Raw genomic sequence first — 25,202 nt, 5'->3', positions numbered from 1 at the left:
CCCGCAAGCAATATATTCTTTTGTAAAAATTGCAATTTTTTTAAAATTCTACATTTCAACGAGTTTTAATCAGATCTCTACACAACTTCGAGCTTTTGTTGAATTCGACATGGCGAATCATTTTATGCATCCAAATTTTCACATAATTTAAATGTGTAATTTTAAGCGCGATTTGTGCTTTTAGATGGCACTTTTCATTCTTTCGCTCTGTTTTGGACTAGGTCGACTGGCACTTGAAAAGCACAAGCAATATCGATTTCTGGCGTCAAATCTGACTTCACACTACAATCACGATTTCCGTATTTTCTACATGAATTGTGGGAGATGTAAAAGAATGCGTGACAAGGCATCTGTTTTGTAACGCAAGCTAGACGCTCACAAAACTGAAAAGACTTTTACCATTTCAAATAGCAAACAAAATACATGCAGGATTGTTTCACAGATGTTTAATATCTTTAATATAAACTTCTCTGACAAATTCTTTACAATAAATAGTACAAATTTTATTATCTCATATTTCAAATAACAGATGTTTTTTTTAATTTTGTACCATGTTGTTGGTTCACTTAGTTCAACAATATTACATCAAAATAATTATACAGTCATTTCTCTTAATCTTGATTGCACTACAAAAAAGAGAGTACAAAGATTTACATTAATGATTATCTTTTCAACTTCAAATACTTTGCGACTTCACATAATTTTGTGTGACCTAATTTATTCACGGTCCCTAATTTAACAAACAGACTTGTTTTTCTGGATATTTTTTTTCCAAATATGAAAAGACCAGCTATCATATCTTAAGGAAAAATTTCATATTCACAAATGCATTGACTGTCCCACGACAACAATTACTTTAATTTTCATCACTATGAAATAGTATGTTATCAATATTTTACTTTTCATTTCTTTGGGACTATGCATATTGAGTGACTTGATATTATTCTCAATTGCTGAAAATACACTTAATTTGTTTCCAGGAACTTAAAAACAATTTGACTTGTAGCAAAAAAAATAATGCAAAATTACCTTCTTTGCTTTTCTTTGTACTTTTTTGGGAGATAGAGTATGGGTGAGGGTATTTTTTTTAAATAGAAAAAATTGACTTGAAGAAGGCAATTATGCAACAAATGCAAATCTAAAAAACAAGTGTAATTAAACACAAGTGTACATCAAAATTTACACTTGTGTTTAATTACACTTGTTTTTTTTGGTTATTTTAAGTTTTGTGTTTTTTTGTGTTTTTGTATTTTTTGTTTTTATACTTTGCTTTTCCATTTTGTTTCTTTATATATACAAAATAACAAAATATACAAGACCAGCTTATGCAATTTAAGTAAAATCAAACAAGTGTTAATCAGAGTGTAAAACAATTAGAAAAATAAATTAGAAAACAACTTTCTTTTCAAACCAGATTTTTAATCACATTACCTGGTGTTTTCTATCCCTGCACCATGATTCCTAACAATTAAAGCAATTCTAAACCAATCAGTTCTTCCATATACGAGAAATGGATAAGATGTGAAAACCCCTTACTCAAACTGTAAACCCTAACCCAAGCACTTTGAAATCCCTACCCCCAACCGCATCCCTAAGCAATCCAGTACCTCAATCCTAACACCAACTCCTAAGCTTTATTCTACTCTAACCTAACTGTACCCCCACCCCTAGCCCCAGACAACCTCTTTTCACACCCTGCAAACCCTTACACTACTAAGTGGGGAGGGGAAGGTAATTATTTGGGAAGGAAGGTTTAGTACAAGGGAGAAAGAACAATGAGTAGGGGACCCTTGCCTTTACTCCTTGCCTAACACCCTAGGGGGTTAGGACAAGGGGTTAATAACAAGGGATGGGAAAGGGAGAAATACCTATAGATGAGGGGCAAGGGATAGGGAAAGGGACAAAGAACAACCAGTAGAGGACCCGGTACAGTAAGGTGTAGAGAAGAGTAAATATTAGGAGTTAGTGCTGGGATATAGGTATAGGATAGCCTAGAGTTGTGGTTCAGGTAAGGGACTCCAAGGAGCTTGGGTTAGGATTTACAATGTAGTAAGGAATTTTCTTATCTCACCCCTGTCTCATACAAGAAAGAACTGATTAGCCTTAAATTGCTTAAGCTGCAAGAGAAAAATGATGAAAAGATAGAAAAACTTTAAAGCAGGTAATATATTCCAAAATGATGGTTCGTAAACATTTTGAGGCTTGAAATAGGCTGATGAAAAGTAAGAAAACCATTTGAAGACTGAAAATAAACAATTGCACTAAACAAATTCCACAAGAGGACTAGAGCTAGATGTAATCAGAAAAGCTTAAATTTTGATCTAAAGAAATAAAACTTAGAGGAGATAAAATTGTTGCCTTGCATAAAGCTGGTCTTGTTAATTTCAACTATATGAGCTTTGAAAAAATCTCCAAAGGAAGGAAAGGAAATAAAGGAAAGGAAATAAAATAAAAACTACAGTAAAATATTTACTGGCTTCCATGTAAAACAACAAAAAGAATATTGACCTTTTGGCCTGCACTTTGCAGCCTTTGACAGATAAAAATTGAATGCAAAAAAAATATTTATATATACAAAAAGACCAGATAAAAATAATAAGAGGAACAAATGTAAATTAAAAAATGGAAATAAAATGTTGATTATAGTATAGACGCCAGAAGTAGTAAACGGTAAATGAAGTTAAGTGTGTAAAGAAAAAAATAAATATTTCAATATTGCATAGTTAGAAACGAGTATAGTATCTTTGTCATTGTAAAGTGACGAGAAACACCTTTACACCAAGATATAGCAAAATTGACAGGGTTCTGAAAACAAAAAGAAAGTGTTTCTATTACAGATAGACAATATAAATGGTTTTCTTTTATAACAAAAAAAATGTACTTTTTAGTGCTACTATGATGAAACTTGCATCATTCTTTTCTTTGATAGCCAGTTTAACATATTGATCAACAAATACTCTTTATGAGAAAAAAATGTCGTACACTGTCTCCCATTATCTGTTTTCTTTTCAGAGATAATGATGATGATAATGATGACAATGATGACGACAATGATGAGGACAAAACTAACAAGTACCTTATTGTTACTTATTTTCGCGGGACTTAATTTTTGCGATTTTCAATATATCCCGAAATTAAAGACCCGCGAAAATTAATTCTAAACAATTTCAATTGTATTTTTATGCTAATTACGTATTTTTGGCCGAATCGTGAAAATTTAGTCCCGCAAAATATTCCTGTTCCATTTTCGCGAAATTAAGTGCCCGCGAAAATAAGTAACAAAAAGGTAGATTTTCCTGCTGGACAAGTGACTTTTCATGCTTACTTGCCCAACGGGAAGCGCCCTGGCAAACCATTTTCATGAATGTTTAATATGTTTGAGAACCTGGGCAAGGGGGTATAGATAATCAATGATAAATGGAAAAATAAATTTCCTTGTGCTGCGTGGCACTTGTAAAAGTACAAAAATATATAATAAAATTCTCACTAAATGAGTATAAATTAGTGGCTTAAAAAAGTTAAAAGTTCCAGACGTTTCGGGCTTAGCCCTTCATCAGTGGAAAGTCAGGATTTCAGTTAAAAACGCTCGCTTGCACCATGAAAACAAATTTGAGTTCAAAGGTGCGCGCGCGATAAGAGCGTGCGACACCCTAAAGATAGCGAAACTCTGAATTCAGACCATGTGGCTGACTGGTGCCCAGCTGGAAAATAAGGCGCATTTCCTGGCGTTTGCGGAGTTTATTTCCGCCACAGGGCATGACGCCTCGGACTTGTGCGTCTTGCAGGGCGTGTCCGCTTGCATTAAAATGCTCTGCGACAGGAGAGGGTATAGAGTCTGGGAACGAAAATTTAAGAGTTACTTGCCCCATGGGCAGGCTGTATTATTCAAGTTTTTTCCGAGCCCTGATCATAATATTATATTGATTTGTAATGGTGAAATAGTCAAGCCTTATTTAAAAATTTAAAACCTCAAACCTTGTTCCAAGTTTATTATATCAGTCAAAAATAAATATTATAGTCTGCATGACTGTAAACTTAGATAAGGGCAAAATTATTTCATATTTGAAACAATTTCCACTGTATATATACAGCCATTACATCAAAGTTGTCTAAAATAAGCACATACCTTTGCTTCGATTTCATCTTTTAACTTGAGGAAAAAAAACACACAATATTAGCTTAAAGCATGGAAAAAGTCTAGGTTAACCTTTTCTTCTATTTTGCTGTTTTAAGAACTCATCGTGTAAACATTGATGCTAAGTTAAATCGCAAAGATATGCCAGACATGAATAAAATTAATAAAAGGATCTGAGGAAATTTATAACACGTACTTACTGATAACAAGAATCTTTCTCCCAAGCAAACGATTGTACCTCATATTTTCTCAATTAAACTCCGGCCCCATATAAACGCCAATCAAAATTCAATAATTTTTAAATTTACGCCGAGGGCATTTGTTTTAGGTCCTGGCGTTTATTTTAGGTCAAGCTAACAACAAAATATATTCTTTTGAATGGCACTGTTATATGCAGTATGCTGCTCTGGAAAATTCAATATTCCTGAGTGTCTTCATGACTTCAGACTGACGCATTTCCTTTCTTCTGTTAGTGCTTATAGTCATTAAAATCTTGAGGATCCCTCCAGCGGTTGTTAATAAGTTTGAGGAGGTTGTTTATAAAAATGAACAGCAAGTTGGAGACATTATGGTTTATGAATTTAAAACTTTGTACCCATAACCTTTACTTGCATGCGTTTATTGTTCATATACCGTTTATGATCTGTTTGTCACAAATCTTGATTGCCACATAAACGTGTTCAATCCATAATAATGTACCTTTGGGTATTAGTCACCTTTAGATACCCCAGGGGGGTACTCTGGGATCAAAGTGACGGGGATGATCGAATGGAGGCAAAACTCAGGACCCAAAAAAACCCTAAGTCTTCCGACATTACCCAAAAAAATCCCTAGTCAAATTGGCAAGACCGCGCTAAGGCACCTTAGTTTGATTTTAATACCCCAAAAAATCCCCTATTTAAATCAAGTCACCCAAAAAAATACCTGCCAAATTCTCCTACCCAAAAAAATCCCGAAATCGAAAATTTCGACCCCAAAAAAATCCTTTGCACATCCCCGTCACTTGGACCCCGGAGTACCCCCCTGGGTAGATACCCAGGCAGGGCTGTCATTAAGGGCCATCCCTGTTACGGCTGAGCTCACTCAGTGTCATGGGTGAAAATGTTGATTCGTGTTACGTTACACTTGCACACAGAAAGAAATGCTACGGGTGATAACTTCAATGTTACAGCTGCTTAAAAACTTACTGACAGCCCTGCCCAGGGACAGTTTTTCAAGGCAGAATGAAGAGAAAAATCGTCCCCTTTAGTTTTCGAGAGCGGTACAAGTAACAATAAATCAATCTGAAAAATTGATTGAGAATTGCAGTCAGGGCTTTATAAATACCGGACCCCGATTAAACACCGGCTTCAAATAAACCCTGGGTCTATAGGTCTACCAAAAAATTGAAACCAAGTTTGAAAGTCTTTTTACCTTGCCATTTTGCTGTTGAACAGCACTCAGTTCTTTAACCATCTCTTGTAATCTTTCCTGTTCATTTACAGCTGCTGCCACTGCAGCACGACTCTCAGTCTGAAAAGAATGCAATCAAACAATTAACTCATCAAGTTAATCAAGCTCATCAAAACCTAAGAATAGTCGGGGAGGAGGGGATGGGAGGAGAAGAGTCTTGATCGGCTTGTAAATGACGGGGATGATCGAATGGAGGCAAACCTCAGGACCCAAAAAAATCCCTAAGTCCTCCCAAATTATCCAAAATAATCCCGGGACCAAAAATAACCCCCAAAAATATCCCTTGTCAAAATTACCCCTAAATTGCCAGGAGGGGCAATAATATACCGGTAACACAAAGAAAACCATAAAAAATTGAACGCTCATGTTTGTTTGTTCATCATACCATAAATAGGCCAAGGCCGCGCCAAGGCAGTTTAGTTCGTTTTAATACCCCAAAAAATCCCCTCTAATTTAAATCAAGTCACCCAAAAAATACTTGGCAATTATTTTCCAACGTAAAAAAATCCTGGAATCGAAAATTTCAAACCCAAAAAAATCCTTCCATCATCCCTGTAATTTACAAGCCGGAGTACCTCCCTGCACTTCTGTCAGTCTTTCAAGAGAATGTTGCCAGGTGGTCCACAGGGGTTGTCCATGGGCATGGGTCCATTTTTAATGGAATACCTCCTGATTTACACTTTTATGTTCTGCATGAAGAAATGGACAATAATAAATGGTGGATGGCCACCAATTCAAACGAAAATTGAAGTCGTGTTTGAGTCGTGTATTGTAAATGAATAATTTTTTAGGAGTTTATCGAAATGGGTAAAACCAAAACTGTCTGTAGTGATACCAGAAAAAAAACTTTAATCACAAAGACATTATAACACGCATGTGTCAATGCAGGCTTTCCTTTTGCTCCCTGCAGGGAGCAAAAGCAAAGCCTAAAAAGAAACATCAGACATGAGTGCTATTTTCATTCTTCTGATTGCTCAGTGTCCATGGCTGCGAAAAATTATTACTGGGACAGTCGACTGGCCTTTGGAATCCAAAGGCTTTTATTATGCTTCTTTTTGTCTCTTTCCATCACAAATAAACAGCTAAGACTGCCACGGACACAAAGGTGAGCAGACAAGCGAGATTTACAAGCCAGTAATGCTCTCCTGTGCTTAAACTTTGCAGGAGGTCCAGGGGTGTTCACAGCTCAAAATGCACCTCTGGAATATAGTACTGTCACGTAATAAATCATGCAAAAGATGATTTCAAGATAATCCCGATACAAAAAGACATTTTGGATTTTTTTCTGCTAAAAGCCGAGACTACTGAGTGTATATATGACCTGCAAACCTGTTCAGTAACCTTAAGCTCTACTGCCTTGAAGGAAAGTTACCCAGCCTAATTGATTTCAAATCAAATCAATAACAATAATTATTTAATATTTAATAATTATTATTAAATAATAAACAATAGTACTTCTATTACCTTCGGATCAACAATTTCTCTTTTTAAGTCGTCTACTTTACTGTAAAAACAGAAGAGACAAACTGGTGAGGGGTGACAAAATAAAAACACAAATTTGAAGCAGAGAGCATATGGGGTACACATAAACATCGTTTGTACAATTGCCTTATAAAGGGTAAACTTATGCTTTAAAACAAGTATCACAAATCAAACCCTGAGCATCCATGTTAGCAACCCTCCAAGTTAAGACCATTTTAGTCGCCATGGCGACTAAATTGGAGCCGAAGTTGACAGGAAAATTGAGGAAAAAAACTGAAGGTGTAAGCTTAATTTAGCGACTAAAATTTTTCACTGGCAACTAAAGTTGAGCAGTCCGAGACCAAATGGCCCCAGGGGGGGGGGGGGATCAAACAAATTTTATACTCCGCCCTAAATTCTAACCCCTTATAGTCAGTTGGCTTAACGACCTGATCGTGACAAGAGTGATAAAAGCATGAAATTTGGCACACAATTTGCTTACCCCCTACCAAATAATATTAGAAGGGGTGCCCAAGTCAATCTACTCACGATTCCGTTTTAAGGGGATATTTCGGTTTTGACTGATATCAAGGTTGGGCATCCTGTGGTCCTATTTTTAAAACAGATATTTTGCCATTGTTGAAACAAATTTTTGCAATTTTGTCTTGTTTCCGTTACTTCTCTATAAACTTTGTTATTTTGGAAAAGATTGCATGTAAAATAGTGTCAACAAAACCAATTTACAGTTACTAGTACCTAGTCTTCGCTTGGCTGATAGCACAGGACCAAACAAAACTTTAACAAAGAAGCAAAACAAATGCGTGTAAGTTGACCGCATCTTTTCGTACATTAAATCTGATAGTATATCGGGTATGCTCATTTTTAGTGTAGTGTTTGAACTACACTCATGCTGTAGTTTGTTTGTGGGGTGAAAAGTGCTACGGAGATAACGCTAGCTGTAAACAATTGCGCACTGAAGTGGAACAAGCATTCCACTCATTTCAAAAGATCGGCTTTCAAATAACCTGCGTTGTTGCAGCCGGACGTGTCACTAAATCCTCGATTTACGGCGCAGGCTACTTTCAAAAGATCGTATGTAATTATTAATATGCAAGATTTAAATCCTCGCGTTTCCAGGTACGAACTGCAAGAATTTCTTGTCTTTTGCCGGAAAAGAAACAGCAAAAACATGTCAAAAAGCGAGTTGGCAAGTAAAGTTTCTTTGATTTGTCAAACATAAAAGTGAATGTTTCCAAATTAATATTTAAAGCAACATGACCGGCCGCGACCTTTTCCGGACATCAACAATCCGTCACGCAAATTGTACATCCCCCAAGTATTTCCTTCCATGAATAAAACTTTCGTTGAGAGAGTGCCATGTAAAATCTTCGCAGTGCAAGAAACAATACTTTCACTGCTGATTCCATCTGTTGAAAAAAGAAAACGTTTACCGTGGTTTTCTGTTTTTTAACGTGGAAATTGTGGCTTCACTGTGAACTAACTAACGGTTATATAGGTTTGGCTTCGTCAGTTGGAAGAGTTTAATGGCCGAAAATTTCCAAGTCCACTTTATACTGGTTTGTCAACTATTGTTATTCAACTGCAGAGAAATAAGCAGTCAAATGGTTGGAGGAGGGAAATAAGCGAAAATTTCGCATATTGTGATTATAACGAAAATTAAACTGAAATCACTACATTGCGAAAAAAACCACGATTTAAATTGTCATCAACAGTAATGCAATGCGATAAGCCAGTAAAATTAACTTATCGTCGTGTCCAAGGGAGGACAATGTTGTGTTGCATTTATTTATGGTCAAAAGGTAACTGCTTCGGCTTAATACAGGTGTCAATCTTAGTTGCTACATGTATTTCAAACACTACACTCTCCGATTGGAGCACTCGTTAATGCTAAGACCCTTACAAATGCCCCTTGCTCTTAGAATGCCTCTCTGGGTTGTCACATTTGCACAATTGCGTGCACTGCAACTTTTCTTTTGCACATTTGCAGTGTGAGCAGCGTCCTTTACAGAGATACATTTGATAAGCTCTCTGCAAACATTAGAGACTTTTGGGATTGTCATTCAAAGTGGCTGCCACTGGTTGTCCTCTTCTTTTGCCCATGAAAACTCTGCAGGAGAAGGAACGTCCTGCAATGCGTTCCGATCTCGTCCAAATTCCTGCCTGATACACTGTCCTCTGAGCATGCTGCATGAGTGCATGTTTAGAGAGTACCGTAATGATTCGATTTAGCGCCTGGGGCGCTTATTTACTTTTTGCATTTCAAGGGAGGGCGCTTATTTAATTTTTTGAGAAACGATCAAATGTTCAAAACAGAACTTTAATAAATATTAAAATAACTAACAATAACAGAAACTGTAACAGCAAAGAATTGTTGAAAGTTCATGCACTTTTAAAATAATTGTTTATTTTAGCAGTAAATATATACATGTAAGGTACGGTGAATGTTCACGTGTCATTATACGACGTCGATGACTTCAGTAGGGGCAGTTATTCACAATAGGGGAAAATATTAGAATAGGGGCGCTTATAAGAATGGGGGTGCTTATTAGAATGGGGGCGCTTACAGGAATAGGAGTGCTTATTGACAAAAACACATTCTAAGGGGGCGCTTATTCTGAAGGGGGCGCTTATTCGGAAGGGGGCGCTTGTTGGAAGGAGAGCGCTAAATCGAATTATTACGGTAAGCTCAAGTTCTTTTTCTGCTTTTAGGTGTTTTCTTCTCTCTTATCAATTTGTAAACTAATCAAATTAAAATAAAACTCCATACTTTCTTTTTACCGATAACCTAGCGTTAATGCTTTGTTATGCCTGTGTCAGATGAATGGTTTCCAGGTCTCTTTTTCGCTTTGAAAACGGCATCAGTCGTGTGTCGTTCACAGAATCGTTATTTTGATTTTCCTAAGCGAAGGAATAGTTCCAACGCTGTGGCATGCCATTTATGATATTAAAACCAAAAAGTTTCGGAACTCTATAGGTTTTAATATTTCGGCTTTTACTGTTCATGTAAGTAACGGATATGAAAACTGCAGAAACAACAATTCGAATGAACTGCCGAGTGAACAGCCAAACATGTACATAAGCACCTGAAAGGTCTGAACAAACAGACCGAGCAGACGAAAGTCGAAAGTGCAGAAAACCATCCATAAGACTGACTGACTAGAGAGTTTACAGACTAGTTGGTAAAGAAAGTCCTAATAGTTATGTTTGTGTAAGTAACAGACTCAATGACTGGCTATAGTGGTTTACTTAGTAGTGATCTGTTGTCTTTATTTAAATTTATCGCTTAGATAAATTACTATTTTAATTTAATTAAGGAATTTATAATAGTGAGCTCACTAATAAGTTTTCTTGGATCGGAGTAGATTGTCATGAAAGCTCAGAAAGTCTGTCATTCTCGTCAGGGGCACAGTGACAGACCCTTTAGAGAGATAATTAATTCGTGAACTGTAAAGCTAGAAAACAGGATAAGCGCGCGCGGGAATACGTTACATTGATCTCTTTTTCCGTATTGTAACGTACCGTTAACTAAAAGCCAAATCAGGGTAAATCTCTTAGTAATGAAGTCGATTCACACCCACTGGCTTGTTGGTTTGCTCCGCCACCTCAGAAACAAACCCAAGATCATACGAAAAGTTATTAAATTGGCAAGAATTTTGGAGAAGTTTACCAAGAAATTAAACTAGAAGCAGAAGATCCTTTCCAAGATCTTACCGCAGTTATTTAAGCAACCTTTAGCTCAATTTTTTTAAATTTTTTCTTTGTTATGGAGCAAACTCTAGTGGGGAGACACTTCTCGAGAACGTAAAGGCTTGAGGGTGCAGTTACAACCTTTTTCACAGATGTTGTTTAAGTGTAGTTCCTGTTTTGTATGTGTAAATTTAATTAGATGAACTACGTTTTAGCAAAGTGTCCGAAAATTTTGTCGGAAAATTGTCCGAAATAAGACAAAAAGTGTCCGAAATTTTTTGCAAGTAATTATAGTAGTCGAGAGAAGCATTTCTATACATTCGCCAAATGATTTATCTCAAAACAGGATTAAAACGATTCTTGTGGATAAAAAAATACTTTATTTTTATGCTCTGCACATAATTTTAACATATTTTCAAAGAAGATAAAACATTTTTGTCGGATACTTACAAAGACAGCGAAACAGCAAAAAAACACCATCTTCAATGGACGAGCGAAGCCTGGGCGCCAGTCATATTGCCGGTTTTGACTAAATATCCCCTTAAAAGGGAATCGTGAGCAGATTTACTTGGGCACCCCTTCTAATATTATTTGGTAGGGTGTAAGCAAGTTGTATGCCAAATTTCACGCTTTTATCACTCTTGTCACGATCAAGCCTTTATTTTGCGTTAAGCCACCCGACTATTACCCTTTCATATACCATTCTGACAGAAATTGAACCCCTTTCGTAAACCTTTTACTGAAGAAAGGTATCCCTGTTGTATACCTAAATGACCTGGCATAGACTTAGAACATGGCGTTCTCTGGTCAATTTCATGAAGCACTTCATAAATTGTTAAAAAAATACAGCCATAAATTGCAACTGTTCAAAATATTTTAATTAAAGGCCCTTTCGATACCCTTTCATATACCTAAACTTGTGAAATCCCTACTCTGTTTTATACCTTAAACCTAAAAAAGGTACCCATTTTGGGCGGAGCTACCCGTATAGGCCATTAAAGGAAGTAGCCCCCCCCCCCTCCCAGGAAATGGCCACAAATAAAAAAAATAAACTCAATGGGTTAGAATGTTAACTAAGCCTCGTTACCACTGCAGTTGGCCTGAGGGTGGACACGCATAAAAAAGGAGGGGTGGTGAATGGTCCTTCAAAAAATGCGTGTCTCGCAAAATTTTAGCCAAATTTCAGGGGTCTCGTCGTCTCGAATTTTTCTTTGACGCCTTCTCGGAGTCTCGATTTCCTTTGCGAGGCTAAAAACGTCTCGGGCTCACAGAAAAGGTATCAGTCCCGCCGTCTCGCAAAGTCTCGCATTTACCATTCGACACCCCTAAAAGGGGAGGGTCATGCCTGTTGTCTTGCTTTGGGGTGTAAATTTTGGGTTTTTGAAAGGCGTTTCAGTCAAAACTCCAATATTTTTAGCCATGATGGTCTTGTTGTGGGCTGCATGTATGGGAAGAAGTACATATATTCAGATATAAATTCTACTCTTATTTTTTGGTACTTTTAAGGGGTCAAGAAAGGTTTGAGCCACACTCAGATTTGTCTTTTTAATTTCAGGGGTTCTTTTCAAAATTTCCAACAAGCATCCCTGCTCCTTTAATATAGGAGTCCATCCCCTATGAGGCAGTTGACTCAGGAATGCTATAATTTATTACACAAAATTTTCATAAAAATCAAGAATCAATGAATAGATTCAGTATTTGGACCATTACTATTACATACCGCTCAAGGCGAAGTTATTTTTCGGTAATCACGATCTGAATGGCAATAAAAATTACTAACGTAAATTTATATAGCAAAAATTTCGGCTTATTCAAATGTACGTTTAAATTACTAAGTAAACATACATGTGTATTCTGCATTTTGAGTATCGTTGAACAGATTCTCCGGTCTCTCAGCCCGTTTGCCATAAGACCAGGGGTCCAAGGATGGATTTATCCTTCACTTTTTGGATGGGAAAGTGAAAGTTTTCAGGAAAAATTTTTGGGAAAATTTATTACCCTTTTATTGATTTTTTGGGCTAGTGAAAATGACTTTTGAGCTAAATCATTGAGGTTGATTGTGTGAAATGCAACATCGCATAATATCAGAAGGCCTTTTTTAAGTCGTTAAGAGTTTAAGAAAAAATGCAATGTTGAAAAATTTTTTGTACAAATTAACGCTCTCCAAACTTCTATGTCAACAATATGTGACAGTTTTCAGGTAAAATTGATAAGGAAATTAATCATGCTACAGGGATTTTTAAGACTAGTGAAAATGGCTTTTGAGCTGGATCATCCTGACATCAGCTTGTACAAAAGGCAAACTGGAAAACTGAATTTCTTTGCACCCTGTGTAGCTGAGTACAACCATGAGTAACATGCGGCGCTGTTTTCATTTCTGACTACTATATTTTCTCGATTAAACGTCCCCGGCGTTTATTTCAAACTTGGCCCGATAGGGCCAGCGTTTATTTGATTCCAGGAGTTTTTTCAGGTCCTATGTTTCTAAGAAATGATTTTTATTGATTTTCATTATTTTTGACAGCTATATAATTAGACATTATTTTTAAAACATATTAAACCTTTAATGATTGTTTAAGGGGTTTATTTTCAAATACAGCTTGGAGACCTGGCGTTTATTCGGGGCCCGGCGTTTAATCGAGAAAATACGGTCCTAGTAATTAATAATTACTGGGCAGGCAAATATTAATAAAGTAATTAATTAAATTTCAATGAAATTTAATATCAATTAATAAATTAAATGTGTTTATGACAGATTAGAATATACCTACCTTCACGCTGCTTTTACTTGATGTTCTGCGCAGTCTAACAAGACACAAATCAGTGATTGAGGGGTGATAAATATGAATTTCATAATTAGAACTTATTTTTAGGTGATAGCGTACCCAATTAGTCCGCCTCTGTTTTGACATGCAACAAGATTTTGACACTTGAATAAAGCTCATGACGATGATGTCCAATAAAATTGTAAAACATTTTTGGAGCACAGAAAAATGCAGTGTAACATTATTCTTTGTACAAGAATCTCAAAAGGTTGATTAATCTCACTAATTAAGCATGTCTGACATTTGCAGACTGCAGACTTAAGGCCGATCTACACGGTGCGATTTTGTTGCATGCGACATGCTTGCGACGAGCTTGCGACAGGCCCACGACATGAATTGTCTTGTGTAAATCAAACCTACAACTCATTTACGACTGTCGTAGGTGTGTCGTAAGCTTGTTGCATGCGACTAAATCATACCATGTAAATCGGCATTGTACGAGAATTGTAAGCACCCAAATGGCACGCCAGATGTATCCCTTGTTTTCATTTGGTTAATAATAGTACGGTAATCTATAAGTGTTTAAGAAAAATTGCAATGTTGGAAGATTTTTGCACAAACACTCTCCAAACTTCCACATGCAAAATAACTTGATTGTGCACGAGAACCTTATTTTTAAATATTATATGTATTCCATAGAGTTTTGCCATTAAATCCAAACACTTAAAAACCTATCCTTCCATTAGGGCATTTTATTCTCAACTCTCTAACTACTCAGTACCAGTAAAGGGTGTGCAGTGGTTAGTGCACTGTCTACAGATCACGCAGTCTGCGTTCATGCCTTGGTTGGGGGACTGTGAACCCTGTGCACAACTACAATGTAATAAAGGAGCATCTAATTGAAGTTATAGCCATTCAACATGGTTGATATCAAAGAAAGATACCTGGATGTGTCTCTAGTTCTGCAAGTCTTCTTTTCAGCCTTGGCTCCGGCTAGCTCATCACGAGCTTTCCAATTTTTTTCTCTCAACTCCTAGTTTCACATAAAAAAGCAAGTAAAAGAAGATTAATAGCCGATTCCCTCTATAGCGCGTGCCTGCAGAGAATCACGGTAGTTGTATTCATCAAACCATGCGCGAGACTTATCAACGATGCACGTTGCTGAGTCTCGCGCAAGATTTGATGAATACAACTACCGTGATTCCCTGCAGGCGCGCGCTATAGAGGGAATCGGGTATTCAGTTAATTCTCAAGTTTATTTATTTTAGAAGATTTGATTCTTTTTAGAGCCTACTAAGTTACAGTCAAGTCTCTCTCTTGAATGACACCTCTTTAAGATGGACACCTCTTTAAGACAGACACCTGGTGTTGGTCTGGTAGTAATGAAAACAAAGACCCCGAAAACAAAGACCGCAGTAGATTTTTTAGGCAAATGGACTCTACGGACTCTGCGAAAAAATACGGACTTTGCGAAAAAATAGGGACTGCTCGTAGTCTATTCCATGATATATTCAAACAACAATGCCCAGGATAAATCTTCTACTCTGTTTATACTTACTTCATACAACAAAGTCGATATCTCGAAGAGATCTTTGATTTTTAACTGGGATTTGGGATTTCTGTCTCGCATATTATCCTAACTCATTTCATATCTCTGTGCAACCATATATTACCCTCTATATTATAATAATTATTTTATTTATTAAATAAATGCTGATGTACAAATACTTACATTGATTTTGCTTTTCTGTTGCTGGATTGTCTTTTCCAGGCCCTTGTTGGTTTCTTTGAGCTGTGAATTTTGCTTCTTCAATTCCTCAATGGAAAGCCTGAAATTTCCCATTATAATAACCAGTTAAATCTTTTACCTTCAACGTTTTTTGTAAAATCTGATCCACAAAAAATTCCATTTTGTAAGACCGTGGTAGAATTAAAGGAAATTGCCTGTACTTACACATCATTGGCCTTCTGGGCGTCCGATTCCTGGATAACAAAATGAGAAGAAGAAAACTTTTAGTAACTCATTTAGAATTCTAATTTCATTGAAAAATTTTTGTACAAATTAACGCTCTCCAAACTTCTATGTCAACAATATGTGACAGTTTTCAGGTAAAATTGTTAAGGAAATTAATCATGCTACAGGGATTTTTTAGACTAGTGAAAACGGCTTTTGAGCTGGATCATCCTGACATCAGCTTGTACGAAAGGCAAACTGGAAAACTGAATTTCTTTGCACCCTGTGTAGCTGAGTACAACCATGAGTAACATGCGGCGCTGTTTTCATTTCTGACTACTATATTTTCTCGATTAAACGTCCCCGGCGTTTATTTCAAACTTGGCCCGATAGGGCCAGCGTTTATTTGATTCCAGGAGTTTTTTCAGGCCCTATGTTTCTAAGAAATGATTTTTATTGATTTTCATTATTTTTGACAGCTATATAATTAGACATTATTTTTAAAACATATTAAACCTTTAATGATTGTTTAAGGGGTTTATTTTCAAATACAGCTTGGAGACCTGGCGTTTATTCGGGGCCCGGCGTTTAACCAAGAAAATACGGTCCTAGTTATTTATAATTACTGGGCAAGCAAATATTATTAAAATAATTAATTAAATTTCAATGAAATTTAATATCAATTAATAAATTAAATGTGTTTATGACAGATTAGAATATACCTACCTTCACGCTGCTTTTACTTGATGTTCTGCGCAGTCTAAAGAGACACAAATCAGTGATTGAGGGGTGACAAATATGAATTTCATAAGAACTTATTTTTAGGTGATAGCGTACCCAATTAGTCCGCCTCTGTCTTGACATGCAACAAGATTTTAACACTTGAATAAAGCTCATGACGATGACAATAAAATTGTAAAACATTTTTGGAGCACAGAAAAATGCAGTGTAACATTATTCTTTGTACAAGAATCTCAAAAGGTTGATTAATCTCACTAATTAAGCATGTCTGACATTTGCAGACTGCAGACTTAAGGCCGATCTACACGGTGCGATTTTGTTGCATGCGACATGCTTGCGACGAGCTTGCGACGAGCTTGCGACAGGCCCAGGACACAAATTGTTTTGTGTAAATCAAACCTACAACTCATTTACGACTGTCGTAGGCGTGTTTTAAGCTTGTTGTATGCAACTAAATTGTACCATGTAAATCAGCATTGTAAGAGAATTGTAAGCACCCCAATGGCAGGCCAGATGTATCTCTTGTTTTGATTTGGTTAATAATACAGTCGAATTAAGCTCTCTTAACGGACACTCTCGTAAGCGGACAGCTCTATTTACGGCCGCCTTGTTTGAAACCCCGTTGTAACTCCCATACAAACTCTGTATTTTTACATTCTCGTAAGCGGACATTCCTGTAAGCGGCCGCGGACACTTTCAGAGATTACGACTTAGACTTTTTTTTGTTTTTAAGCTCCCGTAAGCGGACACCCCAAAGAAAATTCTGTTAACAACCTCTGTAAATTGTTTTTATCAGTCAACTTCACGTCGCCATTCGTGACAATAATTTTACAGTAATCACAAGACCACATATTAGTGCTTGTTTTGTCGTCATCCACGTCCGTCCGGTTATTGTTAGCTGGGCAAGCTCTCGTAAGCGGCCATATATCCCCTACACCTCTAGTGGCCGCTTACGAGAATGGTTCTCGTAAGCGGCCAGCTCCAGTTACGGACACTTTTTTCGCGTTCCGAGGGTGTCCGCTTACGAGAGCTTCAACTGTAGTACGGTAATCTATAAGTGTTTAAGAACTCAGAGACCCAAAGGGTAGTGCAGAATGCAATATGGCCAGTCAAAAATAATTTCGATTGAAAATAAGTAGAATGAGTTCAGTTTTCAGTTTGAAGCACTGTTTTATGAAAACGCCGGGTAAAATGTTTTCCGTCCACATTAAGGGACGGACCATTATTTTCTTGGAGGGGGGGGGGGGATGAAAAGTTTTCCTCTGCAAACTTTTTTCTTTTAGTTTATGCACCTCTGCAAACATTTTTTTCGAAATTCTTACTATTTTTTGTTATACATATCGTTTTTGCAAACAATTTATTTTGTCTTTCCAGGCCCTGCAAACAATTTTTTTAAATATTTTTCATCCCCCCCCCCCCCCCCTCCACAAAAATAATGGTCCGTCCTTAACCCGGGTAAATTTGAAAACGATACGCTTCATTGGTCAGCGTTTTTGAAAAGCTCCGTTTTCGAAGACCAAAAACGCCGTTTCAGTGTGGACGGTTGGCTTAACCGGGAAAAAAATGATGCGTTTTCAAATTTACCCGGGTCAGTGTGGACAGGGCCTTATATGCCGATTTTTTTCCCTATTTTTTACCCTTTTTTGCGTTTCCCTCGCCCCACTAACTGCCCCTGGGTCTTCGAGGATTGCTCTCGCCACGGTCTGGTGAACACGTCTCATGTTCACTCAAGCATGAAGCCGAGAAGCACGTAGTGTGAAGATTTCTTTCAAGAAATGTCGAGCACGAAAGCATGTTCAAACACTAAATAGTTTTTCGCTTCCACACGAAGCCCCTCTCTGGCAGAGGTTATACAAAATAATACGGAGGTTAGTTTAACCGATGGAGAAGAAATCAAAGGAAAGAAAGTGACGGATGTAACATGACACTTTTGTTTTTCTCTCAGATCGCTGTGATGCTTTTTTTTTAAAAAAATTCTAATTAAATTAACGCCTCCGATTCTACAAGCATTCTATCGCAATTGAAAGGCACACCACGTTAGGCTTTAATACAAAATTTCTAGACACGTCCCAGTTATTTTAATTTTCTTTCGCTTGAATTTCGGTTTGATATTGAAACAGCAAACGAGATACTTTTGTTTTTGTCAAAAACATGTAACATGATTCTTTTGTTTTTGTCGAAAATACATGTAACGTGATCATAAGGTAATGTGATTTATTTTCTGCAAACAGTGCAACATCGATTTTATCACGGATGTTACTGATAAATTCAAGTAATAGTTTTTCTCAATTGTGCTAGATGCTAGATCACCTTTTCTAAGAAAACAGCGTTGCCATATCAAGAATTATTTCACATGCACTACTGTAACGCCAATTATTTTGTGGTTTTATTTTGCCGCCACGGAGTCTACAGGAATACGTCCACAGGAAGAAACACGTGATGTTCGTGACACATATTAATCTGCACATGCGTTTAGCACAAAGCGTTTTGTGTCAGAAAGAATAGTACCACAAGGGGAGCATAGTGCTTCCTGAAACAAATATATACCTTTCAGTTCTTCAATTGTAAGTAACGTAAGTATATTCTTCCCGTTTTACCAAGGCCAAGCACACGGTCAGGTGCTCTCCATCCCCTCCCCTTCACAGAAATAATTAATTAATTGATATTAATTAATTAATTGCTGATTAAAAGTTTACACCATAGTGCTTTAGCACCTGAGGGGTTTATCACACGACTGCCCACCAAACCATCACAAAAGTGCATTCTGCACTAAAAATTGCAATGTTGGAAGATTTTTGCACAAACACTCTCCAAACTTCCACATGCAAAATAACTTGATTGTGCACGAGAACCTTATTTTTAAATATTATATGTATTCAACAGAGTTTTGCCATTAAATCCAAACACCTAAAAACCTATCCTTCCATTAGGGCATTTTATTCTCAACTCTCTAACTACTCAGTACCAATAAAGGGTGTGCAGTGGTTAGTGCACTGTCTACAGATCACGCAGTCTGCGTTCATGCCTTGGTTGGGGGACTGTGAACCCTGTGCACCACTACAATATAATAAAGGAGCATCTAATTGAAGTTATAGCCATTCAACATGGTTGATATCAAAGAAAGATACCTGGATGTGTCTCTAGTTCTGCAAGTCTTCTTTTCAGCCTTGGCTCCGGCTAGCTCATCACGAGCTTTCCAATTTTTTTCTCTTAACTCCTAGTTTCACATAAAAAAGCAAGTAAAAGAAGATTAACAGCCGATTCCCTCTATATCGCGCGCCTGCAGGGAATCACGGTAGTTGTATTCATCAAACCATGCGCGAGACTTATCAACGATGCACGTTGCTGAGTCTCGCGCAAGATTTGATGAATACAACTACCGTGATTCCCTGCAGGCATGCGCTATAGAGGGAATCGGGTATTCAAGACAGTTAATTCTCAAGTTTATTTATTTTAGAAGATTTGATTCTTTTTAGAGCCTACTAAGTTACAGTCAAGTCTCTCTCTTGAATGACACCTCTTTAAGATGGACACCTCTTTAAGACAGACACCTGGTGTTGGTCTAGCTGGTAGTAACGAAAACAAAGACCCCGAAAAAACGAAGACCGCAGTAGATTTTTTAGGCAAATGGCGGTGCTCTACGGACTCTGCGAAAAAATACGGACTTTGCGAAAAAATACGGACTGCTCGAGTCTATTCCATGATATGTTCGAACAACAATGCCCAGGATAAATCTTCTACTCTGTTTATACCGGTACTTACTTCATGCAACAAAGTCGATATCTTGAAGAGATCTTTGATTTTTAACTGGGATTTGGGATTTCTGTCTCGCATATTATCCTAACTCATTTCATATCTCTGTGCAACCATATATTACCCTCTATATTATAATAATTATTTTATTTATTAAATAAATGCTGATGTACAAATACTTACATTGATTTTGCTTTTCTGTTGCTGGATTGTCTTTTCCAGGCCCTTGTTGGTTTCTTTGAGCTGTGAATTTTGCTTCTTCAATTCCTCAATGGAAAGCCTGAAATTTCCCATTATAATAACCAGTTAAATCTTTTACCTTCAACGTTTTTTGTAAAATCTGATCCACAAAAAATTCCATTTTGTAAGACCGTGGTAGAATTAAAGGAAATTGCCTGTACTTACACATCATTGGCCTTCTGGGCGTCCGATTCCTGGATAACAAAATGAGAAAAAGAAAACTTTTAGTAACTCATTTGGAATTCTAATTTCATTGAAAGATTTTTGTACAAATTAACGCTCTCCAAACTTCTATGTCAACAATATGTGACAGTTTTCAGGTAAAATTGTTAAGGAAATTAATCATGCTACAGGGATTTTTTAGACTAGTGAAAACGGCTTTTGAGCTGGATCATCCTGACATCAGCTTGTACGAAAGGCAAACTGGAAAACTGAATTTCTTTGCACCCTGTGTAGCTGAGTACAACCATGAGTAACATGCGGCGCTGTTTTCATTTCTGACTACTATATTTTCTTGATTAAACGTCCCCGGCGTTTATTTCAAACTTGGCCCGATAGGGCCAGCGTTTATTTGATTCCAGGAGTTTTTTCAGGCCCTATGTTTCTAAGAAATGATTTTTATTGATTTTCATTATTTTTGACAGCTATATAATTAGACATTATTTTTAAAACATATTAAACCTTTAATGATTGTTTAAGGGGTTTATTTTCAAATACAGCTCGGAGACCTGGCGTTTATTCGGGGCCCGGCGTTTAACCAAGAAAATACGGTCCTAGTTATTTATAATTACTGGGCAAGCAAATATTATTAAAATAATTAATTAAATTTCAATGAAATTTAATATCAATTAATAAATTAAATGTGTTTATGACAGATTAGAATATACCTACCTTCACGCTGCTTTTACTTGATGTTCTGCGCAGTCTAACGAGACACAAATCAGTGATTGAGGGGTGATAAATATGAATTTCATAAGAACTTATTTTTAGGTGATAGCGTACCCAATTAGTCCGCCTCTGTCTTGACATGCAACAAGATTTTGACACTTGAATAAAGCTCATGACGATGACAATAAAATTGTAAAACATTTTTGGAGCACAGAAAAATGCAGCGTAACATTATTCTTTGTACAAGAATCTCAAAAGGTTGATTAATCTCACTAATTAAGCATGTCTGACATTTGCAGACTGCAGACTTAAGGCCGATCTACACGGTGCGATTTTGTCGCATGCGACATGCTTGCGACCAGCTTGCGACAGGCCCACGCCATGAATTGTCTTGTGTAAATCAAACCTACAACTCATTTACGACTGTCGTAGGCGTGTCGTAAGCTTGTTGCATGCGACTAAATCATACCATCTAAATCGGCATTGTACGAGAATTGTAAGCACCCAAATGGCACGCCAGATGTATCCCTTGTTTTGATTTGGTTAATAATAGTACGGTAATCTATAAGTGTTTAAGAAAAATTGCAATGTTGGAAGATTTTTGCACAAACACTCTCCAAACTTCCACATCCAAAATAACTTGATTGTGCACGAGAACCTTATTATTAAATATTATATGTATTCCATAGAGTTTTGCCATTAAATCCAAACACCTAAAAACCTATCCTTCCATTAGGGCATTTTATTCTCAACTCTCTAACTACTCAGTACCAATAAAGGGTGTGCAGTGGTTAGTGCACTGTCTACAGATCATGCAGTCTGCGTTCATGCCCTGGTTGGGGGACTGTGAACCCTGTGCACAACTACAATATAATAACGGAGCATCTAATTGAAGTTATAGCCATTCAATATGGTTGATATCAAAGAAAGATACCTGGATGTGTCTCTAGTTCTGCAAGTCTTCTTTTCGGCCTTGGCTCCGGCTAGCTCATCACGAGCTTTCCAATTTTTTTCTCTTAACTCCTAGTTTCACATAAAAAAGCAAGTAAAAGAAGATTAATAGCCGATTCCCTCTATAGCGCGCGCCTGCAGGGAATCACAGTAGTTGTATTCATCAAACCATGCGCGAGACTTAGCAACGATGCACGTTGCTGAGTCTCGCGCAAGATTTGATGAATACAACTACCGTGATTCCCTGCAGGCGCGCGCTATAGAGGGAATCGGGTATTCAGTTAATTCTCAAGTTTATTTATTTTAGAAGATTTGATTCTTTTCAAGTCTCTCTCTTGAATGACACCTCTTTAAGATGGACACCTCTTTAAGACAGACACCTGGTGTTGGTCTGGTAGTAACAAAAACGAAGACCCCGAAAACGAAGACCGCAGTAAATTTTTTAGGCAAATGGCGGTGCTCTACGGAATCTGCGAAAAAATAGGGACTGCTCGTAGTCTATTCCATGATATGTTCGAACAACAATGCCCAGGATAAATCTTCTACTCTGTTTATACTTACTTCATGCAACAAAGTCGATATCTCGAAGAGATCTTTGATTTTTAACTGGGATTTGGGATTTCTGTCTCGCATATTATCCTAACTCATTTCATATCTCTGTGCAACCATGTATTACCCTCTATATTATAATAATTAATTTTATTTATTAAATAAATGCTGATGTACTTACATTGATTTTGCTTTTCTGTTGCTGGATTGTCTTTTCCAGGCCCTTGTTGGTTTCTTTGAGCTGTGAAATTTGCTTCTTCAATTCCTCAATGGAAAGCCTGAAATTTCCCATTATAATAACCAGTTAAATCTTTTACCTTCAACGTTTTGTAAAATCTGATCCACAAAAAAATCCATTTTGTGAGACCGTGGTAGAATTAATTATATAAAGGAAATTGCCAGTACTTACACATCATTGGCCTTCTGGGCGTCCGATTCCTGAATAACAGAATGAGAAAACTTTTAGTAAATCATTTAGAATTCTAATTTCAAACTCACCTTTACTGCCGACACAATTTAAAAACCTTATAAACACTCGTAAAACACTTCACATTCTCGCTGATGCGTTTTACACTTATTGCAAAGTCTAGCTATTTCAGACGAATTCATGTTAACTCAGCCTGCTTAGCTGACAAAATAATAAGCTGTATCAACACTAGGATCTAATAAATTTGTTCGTTTGTTTGTGTCCAAAACTCAGACGATTTTTAAACATCAACTTCAGTCCGCCATGTTGGATTTTATGCTCTGAAAGTCCTGGGGTCAAGTATGAAAGATGTATGAAAACCGATCCAGTCTTCTCTCGAAACCATAAAAGTTACAAAAACTCTTTGAATGGAAGGCGATTTTTTTTAAGGTGATTCACGTTAAATACCTTAATTTTTGGATCATCTTTGTTCTTTTTTGGCTTTGAGTCACCTGTAATCAAAGAGAGAACAACACATTCTTATTTCAGGTTCTCACGCGACACGCGTTATTTCGCGTTGCTATGCGGACACGTGTTGCTAAGGCTCGGTGCGCGGTCGGTCCGCGCGAAAAATAAAATCGTGTTCTGCGAGAACTGCTCCGGAATGTGTCAGCAGCCTTGTAGAATAAGGTCCCGGTTAAAGATGATAAAAATTCCCTTTTGTTGTTATTACAGTTAAAATAATGTTTTTCATGATTTCTTTAGCTGCAATTGTTTTGAGCTTTTTTCTGCTTTGCAAGCGTTCAGCGCGCAAATCTCCCTCCTGAAAATAGATCTTTACAGAATTATTGTGATCAGTTTGGATATCTCATATTGCACAAAATATTTCTTACTAACCTTTATTTTGACTTTCCATTATTCAGGAACGCATATAAAGTTTCTATCCTCTTTCTATCTTGATTCAGTTGTCAACGAACTCGGCTCACTGATTTTCCAGCAGGAAGCTTTCCACTGTCAGATTTTTTCTTTTATGACGTAAAACACGTCACATGGAATTATTTGCGCGCGTTCCTTATTAGCTTCAACGCAGAGTGCATACCGTATTTACTCGAATAAGCGCCGCCCCCGAATAAGCGCTGGTTGTTCTATTCTGTGCGGCATACACTCTGCTGAAGAGACCCAATCAGGTCGAAACAGCTGTCCAGAGTTTGCATTTTTGACTTTCAGTTTGGACTCTTTCATGTCGTTGTCCCGTTAAGGTTTTGTCATTTCTACGTAGTGTCAGCCTTGCAGTTCTTGTCTCAAATAAGCGCCGCATTTGGGACAAAAAAGTTAATAAGCGCCGCCCCCGAATAAGCGCCGCAGTCCCGGCGATGCGTCGTTTATTCGAGGAATTTCGTTTAACTAAAAACAACACTACAAGTCCTACAAAGCAACTCTAATACAAACTTGGACATTTCTTTCCATCGAAAGTGATTGTTCAGAAGCGCTCTCCCATTAGTTTTTTATACAACACTCTTACAATACGTAGTTCTGTAAATGTTATGAAGGCCGCGGACTTTGACAGGACAGCTAGCACCACTTCTCTCTTTAGCAAGAGACGAATACTGACAAACAAAAGACATTATTTTCAATTTCTGTAAAAGATTAGATTCTTTGTGGCGTCCAAATATTAAATAAGCGCCGCCCTCGAATAAGCGCCGCACTTGAGGCACGAAACTTGAATAAGCACCGCGGCGCTTTTTCGAGTAAATACGGTATGTATTTTTTTTTAGAGAATTTCTCTCCTAAAATTCTTTCTTTTTTTATTGTATAGTTCCTAAACTGAACAAGTTCGGGAAATCGCTGCGACTATAGGATTTTGATTTAAGTAGTTTTTTTTTCGAACGCTCTTCTCTGTTGATTTCATTTAAGACATTAAAGTGTTGGAAAACCCGTAGAGATGAAATAAAATAACCGCTTCGCGGTAGTTTATCAGTCAAGTTTAATGACAAAGTGCCTTCGGCCGATCTTATCCAATGCACAAGAGATTGCGCACAGAAAGAAGCGCTCTCTGTCACCTGTAAAATTCACCTTCTCATACAGTGGGATCAATGTCATTCGACCAATCATAATTTTTTTCCGCGAACCGCGTCAATCACGCGGAAAAAAATACAGACAAATGTATGGAAAAATTGAAAACGTAACTGAACTCCTTCT

The 25,202-nt window shown here is 37.2% G+C and overlaps 1 protein-coding gene across 2 annotated transcripts; it reads right to left on the bottom strand.

Moving 5' to 3' along the window:
* Window positions 1-1,030: 1,030 nt before the first annotated feature.
* LOC144629161 (uncharacterized) lies at window positions 1,031-24,082 on the bottom strand. 2 transcript variants are annotated; one of them, XM_078487366.1, is made up of 19 exons: window positions 23,901-24,080; window positions 23,472-23,515; window positions 23,007-23,035; window positions 22,779-22,875; window positions 22,032-22,120; window positions 21,101-21,134; window positions 20,375-20,403; window positions 20,153-20,249; window positions 19,345-19,433; window positions 16,202-16,235; window positions 15,476-15,504; window positions 15,254-15,350; window positions 14,466-14,554; window positions 13,528-13,561; window positions 12,477-12,511; window positions 7,052-7,091; window positions 5,549-5,647; window positions 4,127-4,150; window positions 1,031-2,805 (listed from the first exon to the last, which is right to left on the bottom strand). In XM_078487366.1, the coding sequence occupies exons 1-15, from the start codon at window positions 23,917-23,919 to the stop codon at window positions 12,491-12,493; spliced, it is 831 nt and encodes a 276-aa protein (XP_078343492.1). In that variant the 5' UTR covers window positions 23,920-24,080; the 3' UTR covers window positions 1,031-2,805; window positions 4,127-4,150; window positions 5,549-5,647; window positions 7,052-7,091; window positions 12,477-12,490. The 2 variants fall into 2 exon arrangements, with proteins under 2 accessions (XP_078343492.1, XP_078343493.1); XM_078487367.1 differs by lacking the exons at window positions 1,031-2,805; window positions 4,127-4,150; window positions 5,549-5,647; window positions 7,052-7,091 and having other exon boundaries at window positions 14,466-14,551; window positions 15,250-15,350; window positions 23,901-24,082.
* Between the last annotated feature and the right edge of the window lie 1,120 nt (window positions 24,083-25,202).

Source organism: Oculina patagonica, chromosome 10 (assembly GCF_052425735.1).
Source record: "Oculina patagonica isolate OP01 chromosome 10, crgOcupat, whole genome shotgun sequence".
Taxonomy (NCBI): domain Eukaryota; kingdom Metazoa; phylum Cnidaria; class Anthozoa; order Scleractinia; family Oculinidae; genus Oculina; species Oculina patagonica.
The sequence above is the reverse complement of the archived record's forward strand: the minus strand, read 5'-3'. Positions and strand labels throughout refer to the sequence as shown.

Excerpts from the sequence above, each read along its gene's own strand:
- LOC144629161 (XM_078487366.1), bottom strand. Across the intron at positions 22,121-22,778 it reads AACAGAAAAGCAAAATCAAT|GAGTTAAGAGAAAAAAATTG; the intron begins GTAAGTACATCA and ends ATGTGAAACTAG. Across the intron at positions 19,434-20,152 it reads AACAGAAAAGCAAAATCAAT|GAGTTAAGAGAAAAAAATTG; the intron begins GTAAGTATTTGT and ends ATGTGAAACTAG.